General features: G+C 41.4%; 1 protein-coding gene across 1 annotated transcript; it reads left to right on the top strand.

Annotated features, from left to right (window-relative positions):
* Positions 1-1547: 1547 nt before the first annotated feature.
* BMP10 (bone morphogenetic protein 10) lies at positions 1548-10004 on the top strand. The gene is made up of 2 exons (XM_088470875.1): positions 1548-1866; positions 9070-10004. Exons 1-2 carry the CDS (start codon positions 1548-1550, stop codon positions 10002-10004), a joined length of 1254 nt encoding a protein of 417 aa, XP_088327001.1.
* The last annotated feature ends 13735 nt before the right edge of the window (positions 10005-23739 follow it).

The raw sequence follows: 23739 nt of genomic DNA, 5'->3' as shown, positions 1-23739 counted from the left end.
ATATTGCTACTATATAAATAATAGTAATTGTTGATAACAGATGACAATAGCTTGAACTCTGCTATAGCACAAATAAGTAGAATATCCCAAATTATTTAAATGTATGGGGAGTTATAATTGTGAATGCTGAAGATCCTCTGGCCACACAAGGGTTGATCCAGTTGCTTGGGGATAGGATCATTGTACAATTTGTCTGCACGTTGCCCCTTTGGCTTGGGAGGATGCATAGTTCCTGAAATCTGTTATTGCAATCATCATATTTCTGCTTGGGCAGCACAGTGGCACAATGGTTAGCAGTGTTGCCACACAGCATCCCAACCAGGGCCTAATCTGTATGGAGTTTGTATGCTATCCCCATATTTATGTGTGTTTGCTCCGGGTGCTCCAATTACCTCTGACACTCCAATAACATCCTGGTAGGTTAATTTGCTCCTGACTAAAATATACCCTAATATGTGTATGTGTGTGTGTGCTAGAGAAATTAGACTGTATGCTCCAATGGAGCAGGAACTGATAGGAATGACAAATATTCTCTGTACAGTGATACATAATTAGTGGTACTATATTAATTAAATATAATAAGAAGATAACTGTCATATTCTGACCATTTACTCCTTATAATTCATGATGATTTCCTTCTTGCACAATGACGGATTGGTTTTTAACATTATCACCACCTTAGGAGTAGGTCCTCACATATGTGAAAGTCTGCTCACTGTACACTCAAGGGGAGTTGTCTTTCTCACCCATAAACATATTCAGTCATATAATGAGAATCTCATTTGCTGAAATCCCATTATATAAGAGGTCTCATTTGCTGAAAATTACTTGCAGGCCCATGTATTCCTGGATAAGGTTGTGACCTCCATAATATTACAGTTAACACACAAACTGTTTCCCATCCTTACTAGGAAGATCCAATCTTTTTTTTTTTTTTTTAAGTTTTAACATATTCTCTTACAGGCAACCAGCTTCTAGCAGCAATGTGTAATTTGTCCTGGAAAAAATATATTCATTCACTCCGAGCCTATACAGTACATGCTTCTTACAAGCTAGCTAAAAATCACATAAAACTTCTCAGAGGGAAACTTTGGCAGACTCTAAGAGGGAAGTTTAGCTGCAAACCAAGGGCAAACCTTTTTTTTTTTTTCCCTCTTCAGCAGAGAGAAAAATTGGCCTATCTCACAGGCAGTGTCAGAATATGGAAATGTTTACAAAATGCTCATTAGGAAAAGTGGGATTCTGAGATAGCAGCGAAATCTGGTGAGTCGTTTCTAGTGTGGGAGATAAGAGAAGCAGTGATGCTGTAGGGACATGTTATCAAATTAGTGAAATCTGGCTTTTTTGAAAGGAAAGAAGAGAGGGAGGGAGAGAGAGAGAGCAAGGAGTGTGTATGAGTGAGAGAGAATGGTCACAAGTTTCAGACGAGTGTTTCCATACTTGTCAACTGCAGATGACAAAAGCAGTGTCCTCTCAAGAGAGTAAAGCACACACACCGGACACCACTGGCAGCTGAGGTTAATCGTGAGCAGAAGCAATCACTGAACATGGATCCAATCTCTCTGCGGGCATACATGGCCCTGAGTTTACTGGTGCAATGTGTATCAACTGGTCCCATCATGGGCTTGGAAGATGATTTGCCTTTATATGACGAAGTCCTCTCTGAGCAGGATGGGGTCGATTTCAACTCCCTGCTGGAGACGATGAAAGATGACTTCCTGAAGACACTCAACCTCTCTGGGATCCCAGTGCAAACACCTGTTAAGGTGGAACCACCAGAATACATGCTGGAAATCTACAACAAATTTGCAATGGACAGGACCACAATGCCTTCAGCCAACATTGTACGCAGCTTCAAAAATGAAGGTAAGACATTGTGATTGACTTTGGTGGGCGTTTATTGTTTACTTTTATTATGAAACAGTCCAAAAGAAACATTTGGTTATATTCATCTTTGACACAAAATGTTCCAATTTGATTGGGCCACAAGGTAAAGGTAAGGTAAATAGATGCACTTTCCGTGACTTTGAATGAACCCGAGTGAGATTTTATCCGTTACGATTTTTCACACTTCTGCTGTAGGCTCCTTTTGGCTGTGTACACACTATTGGGTTCTAGATCATTTCCACCAAATTCCAGAAAAGAACTTAGCCATGCATATTCTGTGAGAAGTTCTTGAGATGTTGCATATGGGGATGTCTATTTGAGCTTTAGGGTCCAGGGCAAATAAGGCCACTTGTCACAACAGCTAAAATTCTGCGTTCTTCTACCTGGACTCATTACTCATTAATGTCTCCTGAAGACTTTGACAGGTGCAGCTTATTCCAGATATCCCGTTTTCTCAAAAACAATCTCGCTCAGAACAGAGGAGGTTAATTAATTCTAACAAATTGTGCTAGTGGGAATACAATGTATATCCACAGTTAAATCTGTAGGAAACATTTGTTATAATAATAATAATCATCATCATCATCATCATCATCATCTAAACATGCTTGACATTAGAACGAGTTGGATAAAGAACTCACATGATAAGCTTGGGACCAATTTGCAGCACTCATGCAATGTCCAACTGATGCACTAATCTTAACATCCCAAAACATTTCACTGGAAAGCAAAGCATGTCATCATTTGTTTAGAAGAACGCATCTTAAGGGTTAATCCCACTTGGCTTGTGCTTGTGAGAGTTTCTCTGAAGTTCCCGCTCATCTTGAATAGAGACACGAAAGTAGAACGTCTACATCCTTCCAACCATTTCACAATTTATTTGCTCTAAAAAACAAAACCTTCAAACTATCAGAGACTTTATACAATAGTTCCAGCTGCTTCTCATCTCTGATATCGAGTAATCTCTCTCCAGGCTCACATAAAACTTATTCTGTTGTGGGAAAGGCCTCACCTAAACTTCTTGCTTGACGTTAAAGCGTAGTGGGGTATTTTCAACATTTATATTTTTTTTAGGTAGGGGGGGGAGGGAGGGGTTTGCTTGCTAATTACACCCTTCGCTTTGAAAATGACCAAAAAACCTGCCATGCATTTCACAGTGAAATATTTTAAGTCTCTTTACGCGCAATACGGAGCTCCTGTATTGACAATACCGTATATATCAAGTGATGTCTATTAGAGGAAGCTTTCACTTCCCATATATATCTGACTTCCTGTCATTGAAGGTTGCTGCAAGGGGCTTTTCACAACCTAAAATGTTTGACAACAGATAACCATAGCACTTAGGCCCCCATTTAGTAATGAGTTTTATCACCAAAACGAGTGATACCATTCACTCGTTAGTAAATGAGGCCCATTAAAAGGTAATAATTCTTTAAAATTTTACAAAAACGTTTGTGATAAATTTTCATTCTACTGCATGCTTTTTTAGCACTTTTATACAGATCAGCAGAACAGTCACTATTAAAATTTTTTGGCTTGGTGGGTTTATTATAAACTACATTCCTTATAAATACCCCCAAACTTAACATTTATAATTGCAAGGAGATTTCCTGGCTTGCGTTAATAGAACACGTTGGAAACACTGTTTACCATTTCACACAGGTACAGAATTTAAAATTGCTATAAATGTACCATATGATGAGTAATAAAGATCTTATGGTCTATTAATGTGTCCTATAGCAGCTAGAAAGGGGTCTTGTTGTTTGGGATAGCTTTGACATGTGCTATCAGGTTATATGTCAATTTATGAGGCTATACAAGATTTGAGGGTGGTAACATATTAACATGAGTTCCGCAACCCTTTAGAACACAAAGGGTGTTTTACAGAGCCAAGTTGGCTTCTTCCCAGAATAAATCTGTAAGTGTACAATATACAGGCAAGACGTCTGTCTTTAATTATATTTAAACTTCCCTTGTTCCCAGTGGGCTATACATTCTGAAAAAGTACACTCGATAAATATTTTACATGATCATCATCCTTCAATTTCTTTGCCTACAAAATCTCATTATAATAATTATTCTTTTGGCTTAAAAATGTCACTGACCTCTAAACTTACAATCGATGGTGTAAGCCTGGTGGTTTGTACAGGATGGGCCTCTATTTGGCAAGTTCATATCGTCAACAAAATAAAATGAAATGAATAAAAGTGTGGGAATAAGAGATCACGTTACCTGCTATAAATTTCAAAGCCTTTAGGATTATTCCTTCCTTACTTGTGGCCTGATGACATCCCCTAGTGTTTTCTCTAACTGCATTCTGTGAGGCTGTTATAGGTAGAACTAAAATATTAATTCTCGTTATTTGATTGTCGTTAAGCATCAGAGCCTTCCCTATGGATGTTAAGGATTGTCAGTGAATAATAAAGTGGATTTTACGTGTGTGTTCCAAGGCCGAGTACTTTCAAATCCAGTCTTTATACTACTGACACAACACATTTTCTGCAGCTCATTAATGCATGTTTTATTGGACTTGGGAAAACTGCATGAACTAGACTGCAATCGTCAATATGTATTCCCAGGGAGTCCTTTCTATGAGTAACAGAACATTTTGTTGGATTGTGAGGATCATTGTATTAACGAAAAGCCTCCTTTATAGAGAGTTGGCTCATAATCGTCACCGTTGGATGAAATACAGTCTGGAAACCTATCACCAGAGAAGGAATAGATGTCTGTTCCCATTACCGAGGTCATCCATCTCAATCATGTTCAGTTTCCTCTGCAGGTTAGCCTTTAATAAACACTCATTAGGAAAAAGAAATTCTCAGCTTCTAGAATATAATACAAACAGTGCTTGTGGGTGCCATATTGGATTGTTGTTGAACATCAACCTTGCTTTATGGCAGCATGTGACCAGTGAGCTAGCATACCAATAAATTGTCAAGTCATGGGGGTATATTTACTAAAGTGAGAGTTTTTAGAAGTGGAGATGTTGCCCACCAATCAGATTCTACTTAACTTTTAACTAACACCTTCTAGAAGGTAATAGCTAGAATCTGATTGGTTGCTATGGGCAACATCTCTACTTCTAAAAACTTTAGTAAATTTGCCCCTTGTTCTCCATAGATAGACTATTATTCTACATATAGAAAGGCAGGTTAATCGCAAAATATATCTATTTTGAGGCATTGCATGTTACACTTTGTCCATCTGTACTTAAACATTGGGTTTTTACGATGTGCTTCTCAGCAGCGAATGTCAGGAAAGTCTTCCATTTGTTTTAGGTCCTCGAGGCACCCTAACAGTCCAGGTTTTAAGGATATCCGTGTTTAAGCCCATGAGACTTGATTAGTACCTTAGTCAGTTTGATTATATACTGTATTTATGCACAAGCATGGATATCTTTACAACCTGGACTGTTAGGGTGACTTGTTGTGTTCAATCAAACTCTTTGATTGAACACAACAGTGAGTACAGCAGCCACCACATATGCATTCAAACTGAGATGAAACTCCACATTTTATGGCCAGGAAGGAAATCTTTTGACTCGGATACTATTGCTGTACATCTCCCAGCCAGACAAAGGTTGCCCACCCCTGCTTTAAAAACACTAAGCCAAAATAACTAAAAATCAATGAGTCCTTTGGGCCACCATTACAAATACTGAGTGAGCTGTGCTGGGCTTCAATATGCTTTTGATATAACCTCAAATGTACCCACTGGTGCACTACAGATGTTTATAATTCATTTTCTGCCTAACCCACCCCCTCTCGTAGTCAGCATTGACCTAACGTGTTAATACAGCAGCTGAGCCTCCAGTTCACGTGTAGACATGTTCTTGTTACAAAACCCTGTCCTCCTGTTTACAGTGATAGCACTGATGTGTAACCGAGCTTGTGAGTAACCAAACAATTACCACACCAGGCTCCTCTCCTTCCAGCCTCAAGCCTAACTGTAATTAAAACCTCATTAGAAGTTCATTGCACTTAATTAATGTTTGTGAGCTTCTTAGGCATGTTTATTTATGGGAACAGATGAAGGGAGTCCCACCACCTCGAATCCTTCTCTTCTGCGTCACGGGAAAAGGAAACGCTGCCTGTAAACCGCTTATTTCCTATAACTGTCAACATGTCAAAAGGTTTATGAACTCTTGTACACTTTTGCTTTAATAGAATTGTATGTGATTGAGGGGATATGCATTTATACTTGCCATGTGATATAGTTGCCTACAGTCTGATGAATTTTTATATTTGTACAAGTCAGTGTGCGCTATTACATGGCACTAAAGGCATATGCTGTTTAGTCACTTTAGTGATGTCATAGACTGCATTTGCCTGAATATTAAGTCCTTGTAAAGAGACAGACTGTATTACATCTGAATATTGGTTCAGTCCAAGACATTGCTTCTTCCACTAGGTGCAGAACGAGCTGCCAGCAGTTCCAAATTTACAGAACCATCCCAATAATCAACATTAGCAAGATGCGGGCAGTGTAGGACATAAGGCAATTTTGTTACAATCTTTTGCAGTAGAGCATTGTGAGATCCTGTATGTGAGTGAGCATCAGAGGGCCTGATTCACTACTGATCGCAACTGCGAATGCAATAGCAATTACGCACGCAGTCCCACTGTAATAGTATGATAATCCATTGCGATCGCTATGACGCTGCAGCACTATAAATGGACGCCTACTTTACCTTACATACATGCGTAATGTTTAGCAAAACTGCGAAACCATCGCTACAATCGAGTCACAATCACCTCGCGCACACTTGCACAAGCTCTGACCTTACTCAGAAATTGCTAACTTCATCGCACACTATGAGGCTGCATAGGGCATCGCAGTGGATAATTTATGCACGCCCCTGCCATGGCGTTTCAACGCACTGGCACGCCTGCGTTTCGCCAACACCCCCCCCCGTCACCTCCCACAAATGGCAGTTCCTGTTCAATCATCCTGCGATAGGTCTGCGCAGTCACTGCGATCGCAGTCCCGGTGGTAGTGGCCGGCTCGCACGCACACACTGCGATGCATGCCCATGCACAAAATGCAACAATCGGCCGACTGCGTGCGTAATCGCAGTTGCGAACGGTAATGAATCAGGCCCTGAGTGCACCTTAAATAATTTTCAACATGCGTAAAACAGTTCCGAATCATGTTCAGCTAAGAGATAGAGATTTAAAAAATCCCGAGGTATGTTATTTGTTAGCAAGGAGTCTCTGTAAGGCAGATCTGTAGCACTCTGTCAATACTGCAGATGCTTCAGCTAACGCTATAGCAACATATGTTGTAAATACATGTATTCTCCCACTTCAAACAGGTGTGCGAATGTCCGGCACACAAGTTCCCAGGCAGGAAAGGTGCTAACAGCACGGGGCTGAGCTGTAGGGCAGTGTGAACAGACGCTAAACAGAACTCTCCCTTCAGATGGGCTATTTCAAGGTACATGCGCTTAGCAACTGCAAGGGTGTGCTGGGTGAAACGAGATGTTTGGGGGGATACACGATTGTGTTATCCTAAACATTATTAGTCACATAAAGCACTTCACTGCCTGACGGGCTCAATATACACTATCATTTGTGCTTTATTGCATTTCATGTTTATTGCTTGTGTAAATGATCTCCATCTCATCTGTGATAGCCAGCTGCTATCTTCCAATAAAGTTCTGTATATACTTATTTACTGCTGTTCCAGTACTGTTTCTATATTTCCTATGCAATTAGTATTTTAACAAAATGTATTATTCTGCCATTGCATATCCCCCTTTCCTGCTTTATTCATTCACATTGGCTAATAATGTATAAAGTGCTATAAGAGCAACGGCGGACTACTGTAGTACAAAATTAAAAAAGTAATTATAATAAGTTATATTGCGAGAAAGTAAAAATACCCTATATACATATACCTCTTTTTTGTTTAATATAAAAATGGAGTTGTAAAGACAAATATAACTGCATCAGACTAGGGGCATCAACTATACTTTTTTAAAGCTATTTCTAAGGTAATGCCCTTCTCACTGAGACCAGAATCAGGCAGAACTTCCAACTTTCAACTACTCCCTAGTAGGGATGGTCATTGATCATCAATGGTTTTGCAATCATCAATGGTCAATGGGTCTGATTTAGAGATGGACGCTAATTTTGCCGCCGATGCGTCTTTGTACGCAGCGGCTGTGCGACATTATGCAAAAGCCGCAGGAGGCGTCTGAAGTAAAAAGACGCTCAATGCCGGCTTCTCTGATCCACTGCTGGGTCCGATGATGCAGCATCGAATCAACTGCTTCAACATCGGACAACTGAGTGACCCTCAGGTTACTCAGGATGTCCAGTAAAATCACACTACCGGGGCCAGTGAAGCTGTGTCCAAGAAATCAGCCAATGGCTTCAGGCATGCCCAGAAAACGGGGCCGACATGCCCCGTTTTATGTAACACTCCCTGTCCCCGCCCTCAAATCTATTACATTGTTTCCATAATATATTATTAACAAAAAGCCAGATGTACTAAGCCTTGGAGAGAAAGAAAAAGGAGATAAAGTACCAACCAATCAGCTCCTGTCATTTTTTTAAACACAGCCTGTAAACTGACATGTAGGAGCTGATTAGTTAAGACTTTGGGCCTGATTCAAAGATGGACGGAATTGCAGAGCCGCACACAAGCAGCATTACAACCAATTGTCGCGATCGTTGCTCCTTTGGCCAGGCTGCTGTAGCTGAAGCTTACCACAGCCTGGCCGGGTCCTGTCAGGTGCGAGGCCAGGAAATCTGAGTCCAACTACGCAGACCCTGGCCTTGTCCCTTCTGGAAAATAGGGACGATACGTCCCCGCTCCAGCCCCCAAACGCCACAGCATGTCAATTCTGCTGCAGCATGGAGGGTCTGCGAGCGAGACCCTTAATCATCGGAGATGTGCGGATTTTCTTGCTCATCTTAGTGGAGTGCAAGGAGAAATCTGCGATGCTGATGGTCACAAGTTGCCAGGGAAACGGAACTCCAGCAGCTATTTGCCCATTGGTGCTATTTGCATACCCCTTATCAATTTACTATATCAAACTGTAGTAATTTATTAAAGAGTTACTTAAAATGTAGTACAGTTAGAGATCGGGTATACTTTCTATTTAATATATGATACATGAAGACTAGCTGCTATCCCACTATTTCTAATATGTTGTATTTCTTTAATCATCAGATTTTTCTGTGCCGTACAGTGACGTCCTGGATGTGAAGAAATACCCTCTTCTTTTCAACGTGTCTATTCCTCACCATGAAGGAATCATAATGGCGGAGCTTAAACTTTACATATTGGTTCCGAGAGATAGGGTGCCGTATGATGGAATAGGCCGGAAAATCACTGTTTATGAAATGCGCAGTGATGAGGAAGGCTCACTGAAGGCAGTGGAACTGTCCTCCAGGCTGGTATACAAAAGCAACAGCGAGTGGGAAATGTTTGACATCACTGAGGCTGTACGACGCTGGAGCCGGTCAGGATTCACTAGCCACGTGCTGGAAGTGCATGTACAAACTCCAGACATTGACCTGGAAGGTGCTGGAGAAGGAAGACTGGACATAGAGGTGAGACCGGAGACCAAGCACGAACCATTACTTGTTGTTTTTTCAGATGATCAAAGTAGCGAGAGGAAGGAAGAAAAGGAGGAACTGAATGAGATGATCAGCCATGAGCAGGCTTTAGACCAGGAGAACTTTGAGTTTGGGGGAATAGGTAATATTCCCAGTGAGGAATCCTTGCTGCAGATGAGGTCAAACATTATCTATGACACCAGCTCCCGCATTCGAAGAAATGCCAAGGGAAATACCTGCAGGAAGACCTCACTCTACATTGATTTCAAGGAAATCGGATGGGACTCCTGGATCATTGCCCCAGCAGGTTACGAGGCATATGAGTGTAGAGGTGTGTGCACCTTCCCTTTGACAGAAAACGTCACACCAACCAAACACGCCATTGTTCAAACTCTGGTCCACATGAAGAACTCACAAAAGGCGTCTGTAGCTTGCTGTGTTGCAACTAAACTGGATCCCATATCCATCCTGTACTTGGATGCAGGAGTAGTCACTTACAAGTTCAAATATGAGGGTATGGTGGTGTCAGAATGCGGGTGCAGATAGTAGTTCTTGGGTGGAGATGGTTACTTGTAAATTTGTACATTTTGTATTTCCTTATTTAAAGAGTTTATTTAAGATTTGTGTGTACAGATAATATATGTTTCTAAATATGGCTACTATGTGGTGCGAGGCAAAGGTGCACCACCCAGCTTGCTTACTTAGGGGTAGATGTATCAAACCTTGGAGAGAGATAGAGTGGAGAGAGATACAGTACCAACCAACCAATCAGCTCCTAACTGTCATTCTTCAAACACAGCCTGTAAAGTGATAGTTAGGAGCTGACTGGTTGGTACTTTATCTCTCTCCACTTTATCTCTATAAGGTTTGAAACATCTCCCCCTATAGAGCAGTCCAGTGTCCTTTTGCCTTGCACTGCACTGTAACCTTGGTTCTGTAAATTCATCACTGCTGGTCACATCATCTCTAAAGGGGATTAACTGTAATAATTTTGTAAATGAAGCAATAGGTCACTTTGAAATTTATAACGAGACTTCTTTGAATGTCTTTGTGCTTCTTTTTATTCATGGAGCAGTCAAGGGTAAGGGGAACAACACCATTAGCTGGGTCATTGCGATCCCTACAGATCTTTTCACTGAATAGACACACCTAGGGGTAAATTTACTAAGATGGGAGTTCTATTTAAGAAGTGATATTGCCCATAGCAACCAATCAGATTCCAGGTATTATCTTCTAGAAGGTGCTAGATAAATGAGAAGTAGAATCTGTTTGGTTGCTATGGGCAACATCATTTCTTAAATAGAACTCCAATCTTAGTAAATTTACCCCCTAGTCCCTCACATGGGATCATTGCTGGGAACGTACCTCAATGACATATAAAGGACATACAGAATCATGCAGTATTAGTATTGAAATATGTAAGATATCCTTTAGAGCAGTGGTGTCAAACTCGGGCATCCAGCTGCTGTGGAACTACACATCCCAGCATGCATTGCCACAGTTTTACTATTAGGGCATGCTAAAACCGTGGCAGGGCATGCTGGGATATGTAGTCCCACAAAAGCTGAAGGGCCTGAGTTTGACACCACTGCTTTAGACCAATGTCTTTAAGCCACCAAACACTCATCTCACCTGATGAAAAATTTGGACATGATGGAAAACACGGCCCAAATTAGGGATATTTTGTTTATTTATGTTCCAGTCAAAACCAGATTTGCACAACTGAAATATATGGGAAACGTGCAATGATTTGCTGCCCTTGCCTTGGCTACATAACAAGCGTACTGTACCTGACCCCCTACAGTCATTCTGAAATGATCCAGTATGTACCGCATTACCTAGATAACCGATTGGTAAACCAGGACATTGAGTTGTGTGTGATTATGTGAATCATTTGTAAGCAGCAGTCTGTATTGCAAATGAATGGCTCTAACATCCTGTATAAACATTTTCAAAAAGATTATAACAGTTCTTAAACTGGCCAGTGCACATATCATGAGCAGGTGGTTAAGTGCCCTCGTGGTATTAGCAGCCGAGCTCTGTTTTGGGAATAAAATGTCTTGGGAGAAGAATAAAAAGAGAATAACATAATGTATTTGTAGTGACCTGGACCCACCAAACCTTTGCTCTGTATCGCAGCCAATCGTGTGCTGCTGTCTTTGATACAAAAGCATCTCCACTTTACAACTTATCCCCTCTTTCCAACTTATTCCTGCTTTTCAATGTATACCCACTTTCCAACTTTTGCCTGTTTTCCAACTTGCATTTAAACTGCTCCTTGGATACTTGCTGCTAAAAGCAGTGACCTGCTGTTGACACAGAGGAACTATCCACATGCTTAAAGCAGCATACTCTCTGTTCTTTCTAAGTTAAACATTCTGGAAATGGAAAATAGAGATAGACCCGTTAAATGCTGGCATCAAAATACACGTTTTTATTAGTGTTTATTAATGTTACCAAAAGTATGTAAACAGGTATGGGAGTGGAGCCATTGGTTACAATGACCCTTTCCCAACTAGCAAATGCATTTACATAGGAGCGTTTGTGTTGTGGCTACGTTTTCCAGAAGCCATTGTATCACAAATTAATGCAATGCGGGTGCGTAATGAACTTCAAGACTGGACTCAGTAGCCATATTCCACTCATTGTCAGTGCAGGGTTACGTTATTATAAAGTTTTCTTTTCCAGAGTTTTCATCTTAGAACAAACATTGCAGCTATCACAAAGTCTCCAGATGTTAGATTCAGCACAGCTGGCAAAATTCATGAATGTCATAATCTGCAGCAGCCTCATTGTCATGTATGTGACCTTTGGGTAAAGACATTTATTTTATTTATTGTTACACGGTTGGAGGTGTTGATTTTGAAAGATGTGTAATTATTGGTTAGAATAGCAGCACCAACTTTGACTACAGGTGCTGTATGGTTCTAGCTCACAGACACTGCCTCCAGCAATGAGTGGTGTCCTTAGTACCATCTCATAATGACAACTGTGACTTGAAGAATGGTATTATCTGTTAACCCATTCTCTGCTGAATCCCCAGCCCACTCAGTTCTTCCAAGTCCCTGGTATTGATCTCAGCATTCACTTTTAGAAGTTTACAATTAGGTTTTTGTTACCAGGAAACCCCCAGTTATCAGTCATTGAGCCACTTCTCATCTTTAATCAATGAGTTCAGTGTCGACTGGTCATGCCGGGGGAAATGTAGTGACAGGGGCACTTACTTAGAGGTGTGGCCTACCTCCAGAGGGGGAGTGGCCATCCTCCACAGAGGCTTGGCTAACCATTAGAGAGTGCATGGACTAGGCCCCTTAAAAATGTATGTATAGTAAATACTGCTAGTGCATGCATGATATTGTACCAGATTGATAACAGAAGTGCATTGTAGAAAATACACCATAGAACCGTGCAGTATGATGTAACATGTATAATGTATGTAGTTCAAGTGCACAGTCTTGAACCTGATCCATAGAGGAGGGGGTGGGCCATCAGGCAGTAGGGCCCACCGGGGGATTCCCCTGTACTCCTGTGAGCCAGTCCGACCCTGAATGAGTTAAATCCCAGTGTTCTTGGAAGCAAACAGATATTGACAATGTTAAACCTGTAGCAATCTTTCTCTTGCAGTGAAAGGGTTAAAAAAAACACAGCACTCGTCAGACAATTGTTCAGCCCAGCAGAAATGAAAGGAGGTCCCCAACAACTTGTTTCAGGCACTGTGACATTTTGTTATTGTGTAACTTTTCCCTTAGTTTAAGGGCTCTACAGCGAAGATGCAGTACACGTGGGCTGTGTGTGCCAGCGGTGTAATTACATTTATACTGCGCTGTCTAATGAGCTACAGATGCCCTCACAGTGATCTGCATACATTTCTCACCAAACTGAGAGGGGGAAGGAGCGGATGCCTTCTTCATTAACCTCTTCAGCATGGACCTGTAATATGGTTATTATCAAAGAATCAGCACTTTAGCTTGATGGTTTATTCAACCTCCGTAACTGTATTTTATGCTATTATTTTTATATACTTTTACACATAACACAAAAATCAGTTCTGTCAGGAAACAATGATTTGTGGTGAGAAGCGAAAATGTATTTTCAAAGACTTGGACTGAAAATATGTTTTTTAGACAGGCAGAAAATAACCAAAAGAGTATATAGGGAATAAGAAGTAACCGAATGCCATGTACAGTTCAAGCTACGTTCAGCAGAGCACCAAGGGGCTATAGGGGTCTATTTACTAAGCAGTGTTAGGAGACAGAGTGAAAAGTGATAAGAAAGTGATAAGGTGCCAGCCAATCAGCTCCCAACTGTCATTTTTCAAACACAGCCTGTGAGGTGACAGTTGGGAGCTGATTGGCTGGCACCTTATCACTTTCTTATCACTTTTCACTCTGTCTCCTAACACTGTTTAGTAAATAGACCCCTTAGTGAGAGAATAAGGCTCAGCGCACACTCCTACAGCCTCCTAGGACAGATTACACCAACTCTGTAGAAATAAAGTTCAAAAAAAGTGGATATGGAAACCATGTAAAGTGTATTGAACAAGCAGCAAATCATAGTAAATATATTGAAAAAGCGGGAAACCACTATGGCTTTTCCCGTTTTCAATGCATTTAATATGATTTCTGTTTTTTAATACACTTTACATTGTTTCCGTTTTTTTTGATGCATTTAATATGATTTTCGTTTTTTCTATGCACTTACTGAGATTTCCAGCTTTTTCAATACATTTAACATGCTTTCAGGCTTTTTTAATGCACTTTACGTGGTTTCTGGCTTTTACCCACACCCGCCTAATGTTGGGCCCTTAAGTTGCCTTCTGTCTAATGTACCCAACTAGGGCCCGGTTATTGGCTGAAATGAAGTGGATTTAAAAATAAGTAAGAAGGGTACAATGTCACCAGTCTGCTGGACGATGCATCTGGATTCATTTGTTTGATATGATGAAGCCCTCACAGGTTAGATCTGAATTTCACATTTCCATCGTCAGGTGCAAACACCATGCTTTATTCAGGATCCTCTTCTGCTAAATAACTTGTGACCACAAACACATTTAGGGAAAAGGGTCGGTTTGTCTCTGAAACATCGCTGCTGAGTCATACTTTGAATATAGTATTTTGCCAGTCCTGTGAGTAACTTCTGGTTTGTTCTGTTACACTCTTATCACTTTTAATGGAGTGATGTTGTGTTTAGCAACAAGGCATTATATGGTGAAAGATGTGTCTTCCTTTCCCTGGACAGACAGACAGACAGATAGATAGATAGATAGATAGATAGATAGATAGATAGATAGATAGATAGATAGATAGATAGATATAATGGGTGCAGGGTGTGGGTCCCTGGGTCCAGGGGGGCCAACACTGCACACCCTGCACCCATATACTCTTCATACTTACATGGCCATTATCTCCAGAGTTCTGCTCTGCAGAGTGGGGTCGTCAGGTGACCATTTTCCCGGCGACTTGCACATGTGCAGTACTGCTGTCCCCAGGAAAACAGAGCAGGTGCCATTTTCCCGGAGACCCGCACATGAGCAGTAGATTCTGGTACTAAGCCAGAATCTACTGCTGCACCCGGCAGCCGCCACAGCACCGGTAGAGAGAGGAAGGGGCCAGCACTGAGTCTGCACACGGGCCCCCTCCTCTCTTAAACCGCCCCTGGATAGAGAAAGAGAGAGAGCGAGACAGATAGATAGATAGATAGATAGATAGATAGATAGATAGATAGATAGATAGATAGATAGATAGAGGGCCGCCTGATTCCTTATTCTATACTGTTATCTTTTTGAAGGAGGGCACCAACCGTTGGAGTGTGTTTAGGTGTTAGTGCCGAGTGTTTGGACTGCTATATATATATTTATATATATATATATATATATATATATATATATACACTAGTCGGGGTCCCTACTGCTCATGCACTACCGGGTGACACACAAGTGCACTGCTCTGCATGGGTGCTCTGTAAATGGAAGCCAAGTCTCAGGCTAAAAAACATTATAATCATGCTCTTTAAAGTTGACATGCTGGGAGTAGTAGTGCACCAAAGTCCATTGAGACATTCTCACATTTGACGTACATACTGTAGATGCATCTATTCAGCAGCAAAGTGTCCCTAGAAATTCTATTAACATGTTGGCAACAATGCCAGCCCCATGCTGCACATCGTGCTTAGGATCACTGCAGTGGCAGTACATAGGTCTGCACCAACACGAGGACAGCGAAGAGGATGAGGCAAAACACATTGCTTTTCCTGTAGACAGATGCTGACAATCTGCAACCAATTAATATAGGGCTACAGATAAAACGCCGGCCCCTTCCCCTGTGCTCTTGGTCTCTGGATCCTTCCTTAGAACTGGGGCTGTGGGAGGAAGGTTTGAACTTAGCATAAGTATGTTTTGGTTTTGTGGTTAATTTACCTTCCCGACACTGACCGGAAAACTTGGAGCGGGTTAATGTAGTGATAAGAGACAGTATCGTGGTAACATATGTTATACAGGGGGATGTGTCTCAGGGTATGTGAAACATGCTGTATGTGTGCTGTATTGTAGTTTATAGAAAGACTTGACTTGTGATTATGATATGGCCAAACTCTTGGGAACCTTAGAGTAAAGTAATATTTGTTCTCGTTTTTCTCTAAGCTCGCCATACTCTTACAGCAGAAATTCAGTTGTTTGCTAAAAAAATTTCACAATTCTTGTATTCTCCAGTCCCAGAGGTATCTGTGTTCTGCTCATTGCTCTGTATGGCTTGCCATGTTTCCGCTACTCCAGCAACTGACCCTGTCGATAACAAGGTGTCAGGGCAAAGTAACCACACACCCAGCTCACGTTATTTTTACTGAGCTGCAAATTTGTCAGATTCTTGGGAGAGTGTGACTGACGTTGCTGCCTCCTCCCCAGGCCTGAGAGCTTGCAGATCCTCCTGCTCCCCTTTTACCCTCCGAAGGCCACGTTATCTGTCCCAGAGGAGATAACGGACTTGCCATTGAGAAGGATTGACTGATACATTAATAGGTATCAGCACACTTGGAAATCCAAATCCAACCAGTCGCTGCAGCTTTGCTCTGAGTGGTTTATCATGTGATATGCTGTTTGTCACTCTCCAGTGTGCACATAGAAAGATATAGAAGAACTGTCTTCATTTAATTCAGGGGTGGGGAACCTTTTTTCTGCTGAGGGCCATTTTGATATATATAACATTATTCGCGGGCCCGGTGCAGGCCACGCCCCCTTCTTGTGATGTTGTGTGATTACAGCAATTCCTGGAGCATCCTGAGGATGCTCCGGGGAGCTGAAAGGGCAGCGGTGTGACCGTCTGAAGCGTCCTAAGGATGCTCCAGGTGGCACTGCTGCATCGATTCTGGTTGCAGGGTGCCATTGTAGGCACCCTGCTATCCAGATGAGGCTAGCAGAAAAAAGGTCAGAGGGCCAGACCAAATGATTCCGAGGGCCTTATATGGCCCCCAGGCCTGAGGTTCCCCATCCCTGATTTAATTACATGGGTATACATTTGCACAATGCAGCAACTCATACTCCAGCAACCAATCAGCAATTCGCTTTGATCGGTCTATTGGATGTTAGACTTATGACAGCAAGTGTCTGATTGGCTACCCTTTCGAACTAACATAATAACCTGTGGCAGAACTACCATTGCTGCAGTGCAGTCTCTATGGGGCCTGGAGGTCATGAATGGTCTGTTCCTCCCCTGTAAATAACTCTCCTTTTGGGATCCACTGACCTTTGGTGGGAGCTGTGCTCTAATAACAGCTGGGCCTTAACTTGAAAAAAAAATCATCCCCCCCATCATCCCTCCTCTCACACTAGAATGTAAGCTCTTGTGCGTACACCTCTATCCTATTGATCTGTACGAGTCACTCCATGCAATATGTTGGTCTACAGTGTTAAACAAAGCTACAGTACCCGAACATAAATCTGTCTACTCCTGAAATAACCCATTAGATTCCTAGAATATCTATCTGGAAATAGAATAATCAGAACACAATGAATAAGTGAAGTGGGCAGGATGAATATAAGGTAGACCCTGTAGCCACAGATATAACCAATGTTGGATACGGCCATAATTGAAACTGATGAGGAATAGATCATCCTATCCCTATTTACAACTTGCATAGTAAAACAACATCTTTCCTTCTTTGTCTTCAGCAACAGGTTAAGGAAAACATTCACTTTTATGAAATTAAAATGCATTTTTACTTTCAAGTTGAATCCAATAGTTCAGCATGTAATATGCTAACAATGGGCATTAAGTCATTCTTTCTTTAGTATAAATGTAGATCGCAATAGTTCAAAATTGCCAAAACAGGAATTGAGTAGCAACAAAATATCTGGAAAAAGAGGTTATTCCTACCACACTAATGTCTTCTTGCAGGATTCACTATCGAAATAAAATAAGATGCTTCCTATATTAAGCGATATTCAACCTTTCGGTTGACAAGCAGCTAGTTACATCACTAAGGCGTGAAGGGTTTATAACTAGTTCCCCGTAATCCGATGGGTTGAATATTGGTTAAGACAATAAAATGGGGGTATCTAAAATGTTACCGGACACCAAACGTTGTGGTTTCAATAAATGTTTTTTAGCAGGTGTGGATGTAACTAACTAAGAATGTTTTGGAAGGCACAAGGTTGTACAAAGTATAAAGGATAACCATGAACCATATAAATTCTGAGGTTCTGACCAAGAACGCCATGAGATAAACTGGGAGGGGGTTTCTGTTAAATATTGTGTATATTTCTGTGCTTTCATTGTAATCTCCACCTCAACATAATGTCTCACTTGTTTTGATGGCATTAATTGAATTTGTAATGTATGAATATATATTTGATTGTAAATATAGTACAATAGTAATATGATTGTAATCTAGCCACTATATATTTTTTTAACAAACCATCAGTGGTGTCTGTATGTTTATTTATTCATTTTATCATATGTTCACAACACAGTAGATTAAGCTTCTCATATATAAATATCTTAATATACTGCAGGAGTGGGGTGCCATATAATTATCATTATAATTTCCAAAGCCTATGGGCTGTCCAGGAGACTCCCATATTAGGGGGAGACTTCTCGCACTCCCAAGAGAACAGGGAATGCTCCCACAGGAACGCTTGTACACCTGAAAGAACAGTATGGACTTGACATGAGTACACAGATCATGACGAGAAGCCATGTCCGCTTCAGGGAACTCTCTATAATTGTATAAATGTCATCATATATATTGTCCCATCCACTGGTATCATCAAGTTATAGCCACCTCCTCTCATACTAACCCTCCGCAAAGGTAGGCGAGTGTACAGTATTTAATAATTAGTGTAATTAGTTGAAAGACGACTAATAGATTTAACATTTTAGAACATGTATGTTTAATTTTTGAATAATCCTAATAATGTTCAGACAGGTTACTATCAATGATGTCACTGGTCTGTGTTAGGTATAAAAAACAAATAACAATTGTCAAGTCAACAACAGATGATATTCAATTAAGGGGCTTATTTAGGATGGCGTTCAGCATCAATCCATTGATATCAGCAATATATCCTGTGTTAGGCGCTTTATAAATAAGAAGGGAACATAAATATGTTGAAACTGATGTTTCCATGTGTTTATTGGGGCAATCTTTGTTGAGAAGTAGGCCCCTAAGTCTTGGAAGTCTGTTTGTACAGACTTAATTCACTTGTATAGATTACCGTACATAGTGGAGGCAGCCATTTTGTGGGCTGAACAAACCTCCGTGAAAACGCAACCTATAGGTAAACTAGGAACAAAGTGCATTTTTGCGAGTATACTAGTGCAGCTCATAATAGGGCAGCCTCCATTATGTCCAGGTGATGGGTGCACTTTAATGTTGAGTCGTGACAATGAGGTCTATGTGCCAAATTAATTGACATTGGAGACAAACCTAAAACAAGTGATGACTTGGTTGTCACAAGTTTCATGTAATTCATATATCTCTGCTCACTAAATAATACCGTGTCTCAGAATCTCTCATCCATTCTTTTTTTTTTGTTTTATATACAATTTTTTATTGAATTCAATATGCATAATACAAAGAAAGAATGAGTCATACTGCATATGTAACATAGAATAAATGGCGAACATCTCATGTCTAAGTACCAAATAAAGACCTAAACAAAAATACATAAACCTCAATGTAATGTATACAACTGTGATGGAATATCTAAAAATGGCTTCCAAGACTAAAACAACTATCATTGAAGATAAACAATTAAAACCTAGGTAGCATTGTTCTTGTTGTACTCCAAAAAAAAAATTTGCAGTTTTAGTATCATGTACGAATTCCCTTTTTTTTTTCCTTTTCCACATAAAATAAAAGTAAAAAGAGAGATGAGAAAAAGGAGGAAGAGGGAGGGGGGGATGGGGGAAGGGGATGGGTAGGTAGATAGCCATAGTTGTCCATTTCTAATATGTCCTTTCTTATGGTATAACATTAATAACAGTTGTAAACAGGTCTAAGTAATGTTTCGCAATAAAGACCAAGTTTTAAAACACTTTCATAATAGGAGTTGAAGTTTCAAGAGGCAGGTGGGCAAGATATATTTCCCATTTAGAATTAAATCTACTAACTCCCTTTTCAATATCACACAGTGCAGTACGTCTCTCAAAATAGAGTATATTAAGCAATTCTATCTTCAACATTGCTAGTGACGGAACTGTTTTGGATATCCATTTGTGTAGAATGAGTTTCCTAGCTAAGGTGGTTAGGATGGATAAAAAGGGTAGTACCTGTATATCGCTGGGTATAATAGCAGGTGACCAGATAGTAATATCTGCAAGAAGAAATGGTTCCCACGAGAATGGTAGCCTTTGTCCTACAATCACCTCTATGAAATTATGTACTTTACCCTTATGTACTTTACCTCAAAACCTCCTAATCTGAGCACATTGTCACACATTATGTATGAAGTTTGCAGATGACAATGAACATTTCAGGCATTTGCTCGATGTATTATGAATCATATGACTCCTCTGGGCTTGCGAAATATAAACTCTATTAATAAAGTGGAGTTCCTGTGGGATGTAGTTAATAGACCAGCGGACTTCATGCCGCCGGTCTATATCCCAACCATGAAAGCCTGACAGGACTTAAAATAGGCTTCGAAATACTGATGCCTATCTTAAGCCGATGCCGGAACAGAGATGGATGCCGGACTGATCGAGGTAAGTCCGGGTGTGTCAGCACTTAGCCTGGGGGGGATGGGGTAGGTTTAGGGACTCCCGGGAGGACTTAAGGATAGGCAGCCCCTGGGGAGGGTTAGGATTAGGCTAGGGGAGAGGGGGTTAGGGTTAGGCTCCCCCCCCAGGAGAGGTAGATTTAGGGTGCGGTAAGGGGGGGTTAGGGTTAGGCACCCCCTGGGGGGAGGTTAGGGTTAAGCACCACTAAGGGAGGGTTAGAGTTATGGCGGGGAGAGGGGTAGGGATAGGGTACTTACCTGCCCTCTCGGGATCTTCTCCCTTCGGGCTGCCGGCATCGGGATATGAACCGGCAGTTATTCAGCCGCCGGGACTTCATACCCATTCCGTTCCTGTAGTTGTGCAGAGCCCACACATTTCAGAAAGAGGGAATCTGTGTTTAGATCCGATCAGAAAAGGTAAAGTCTGGAAAGTCCTGAGACCATAAGTGCCAAACCCCCTTCCACTCATTTAGGACATAAACTGGCAATAAGTCTTTATATAAGTACCAAAGTTTATGTTTGAGACTGGAAACTAGTATAACAAGGGAGGTCAGAGGGGATGGGGTAGAGATATCCAATAGTTATTCATAGAAGCCAGAGGTCACTTTGCTGTTAATATAGTGTGTCTAACTTGTAGGTAAAGAAAGAACTGAGAGATTGGGATAGCAAATATATCTTTCAACTGCTGAAAGGAATAAAGATTTCCCCAGGATCAAAAATGTTTTGTATGGCTGCAATCCCCTTCTGTTTCCAAATAAAGTAATGAGATATCGTAAGTGATGGTGAAATATCCAGATTACCCCATAGCGGAATAAACCTTGTTACATGGGGATTAGTACCTAAACGTTTATGTATAATGGACCATGGGCCTGATTCAGAGCCGGACGCTCTGACCAGAGCACTCGTTCTGAATCAGGGCCCTCCTCCATGAAAATGGAGCGGCCTCCTAGCTGCTCGCATAGCTGTGGGTGACCACTCACAGCATATGCGAGCGGCCAAAAAGATGGTCGCGATGGTCTTGACCATCGCGACCATCGGACTTGCGACGGAGGCCCTACGGTAGGGTCTCCCTGCCACAAGCCCTAGAGTGATTTTGGCTCTATCAGAGCCAAAATCACTCCCACTGACATCACTAGTGATGTCAGTGGGGCCGGCTTCAGACGGTAGGCGTTACCATGGGAACGCCTCCGTCTGGCCGCCATGCCCCCGGCACGCCCACCAAAGGGGGCGTGCTGTCAATCAACATTGACAGCACGCCCCCTTTGGTGCGAGACCCAGAGCGATGGAAAGCCCGTCGCTCCCCGGGTCTCGCGCATGCGCACGACGGAGCTCCCTCCGTCATGCGCATGCGCAGTGGGGAACATCGACCCACTTGCGAGCGTACTGCCGCTCGCGAGTGGGTCTGAATGACCCCCCATGCCCTATAAGTGTCAAGAAAGAATATATTACGTCCAAGTCCTTCTGGGAGTTTTGAACTTGGCAAATGCAAAAAGGTGCAGGTGAAAATGGACCAAAAAGCGACTCCTCAAGTTGTAGGTTGGTAAAGTGAGATTGACTCAGGCACCAGTCAGAGATGTACCAGAAAGCAACAGCACAGGAATATGTAAAGATGTCTGGAAGACTCAAAATGCCCTTATCCTTTGGAAGCAGTAACCGTTTCCTGGCTATCTTTGGCTTCTTGCGGTTCCATAAAAATAGCTGAAACGCTGCTGTACATTTTGTCATATTAGTTTTTGATAGAAACATAGGTATCATCTGGAGGGGATAGGCTAACTTAGGAAGTAAAACGCTTTTAGTAACCGCCACCCTACCCATTAGAGAGAGTGGTAAGGACATCCAATGTTGAATTCTCTGCAGAAATTGAAATGTGGATGAAAGAGGTAAACAAGGAGGCAGCAGATCAGGCCTAGTCAATGGCAAAACTTCAGATTTTGTAATATTTATTTAGAACCCATAAACGAGCTGGAATGTGAGATTTCCTGTAGGACAGCAGGAATAGATACTGTAGGTTGCGAGATAAACAGGAGCATGTCGTCAGCAAACATAGACAGTCTCAGTCCCATTCTGCCTACTTTGACACTATGAAACAAAGTGTTAGACTTAAGGGCAATGGCCAAGGGCTCTAAGACAAGGGCAAACAATAGAGGGGGGAGAGGGCACCCTTGCCTGGTACCTCTCTGGATTGAAAAGGGGGCTGAAATAAAATTATTGGCCATTATACGTGAAGAAGAAGCCAACTGTAATGACTGTATAAGAGATACGATCTAAGAAGAAAACTCATATTTACAGAGAGACTCATACAGGTGGTCCCATACCACTAAGCCAAATGCTTTTTCCGCATCTAATGATAACAATACATGCAAGGCATTTTCATGGCTCTCATCCAAGTGCTGTATTACAGTGAAAATCTCTAACCCATTCTAGTGACTGCATTATGTTAACTAATGCTCTACTTACAGATTCAATGGATGCTATTTTTAAAAAGGCAGAGATAAACGCTTACATTATCTTGGAATGTTAAACGCTTTCTCCGTGTAAAACCCATAACATAGACCAAACTGAGATCAATATACATTTTTCAATATCAATTATATTAATATGCTTCTCATACCGATAATGTAGGTGTTGAAATTATATTACATAAGGTGCTTTATCTTCCTGGCAAGTATGCCAGTTAGGACATAGCAGCAAATGTCTGGATATTTTGTGCCTTCGGACATTTATACTTTATTCATTTATTGGCATGCATACATCCTCCTGCAACTATTGTTTTTCAAAGTATATTTTTCTTATAAGCTATCTGGAAATAATGTCATCCAATGCAGTTACCACAGCAGATCGGCAGTGTATTTCGAGGCAACATAAACAAGTCAGCCCGATGATGTAAATGCATGGCTAAAAAGCACTGAGAAAAAAACTATAGAGAAAACCCAATGTGCATATTAAAAGCTGCATAAGGGTAGATACAAGCAAAAAAAATGATCTGAAGGTAGGAACCTCCTTTAAAGAGTTAAATTAATTTTGGGGGTCTCGAGAAAGCGTGGGTCCTGCTGTGGGGAGAGGTGGGAG

This window comes from Taudactylus pleione, unplaced genomic scaffold, assembly GCF_031769625.1.
Source record: "Taudactylus pleione unplaced genomic scaffold, aTauple2 ptg000105l, whole genome shotgun sequence".
Classification (NCBI taxonomy): Eukaryota; Metazoa; Chordata; class Amphibia; order Anura; family Myobatrachidae; genus Taudactylus; species Taudactylus pleione.
The sequence above is the reverse complement of the archived record's forward strand: the minus strand, read 5'-3'. Positions and strand labels throughout refer to the sequence as shown.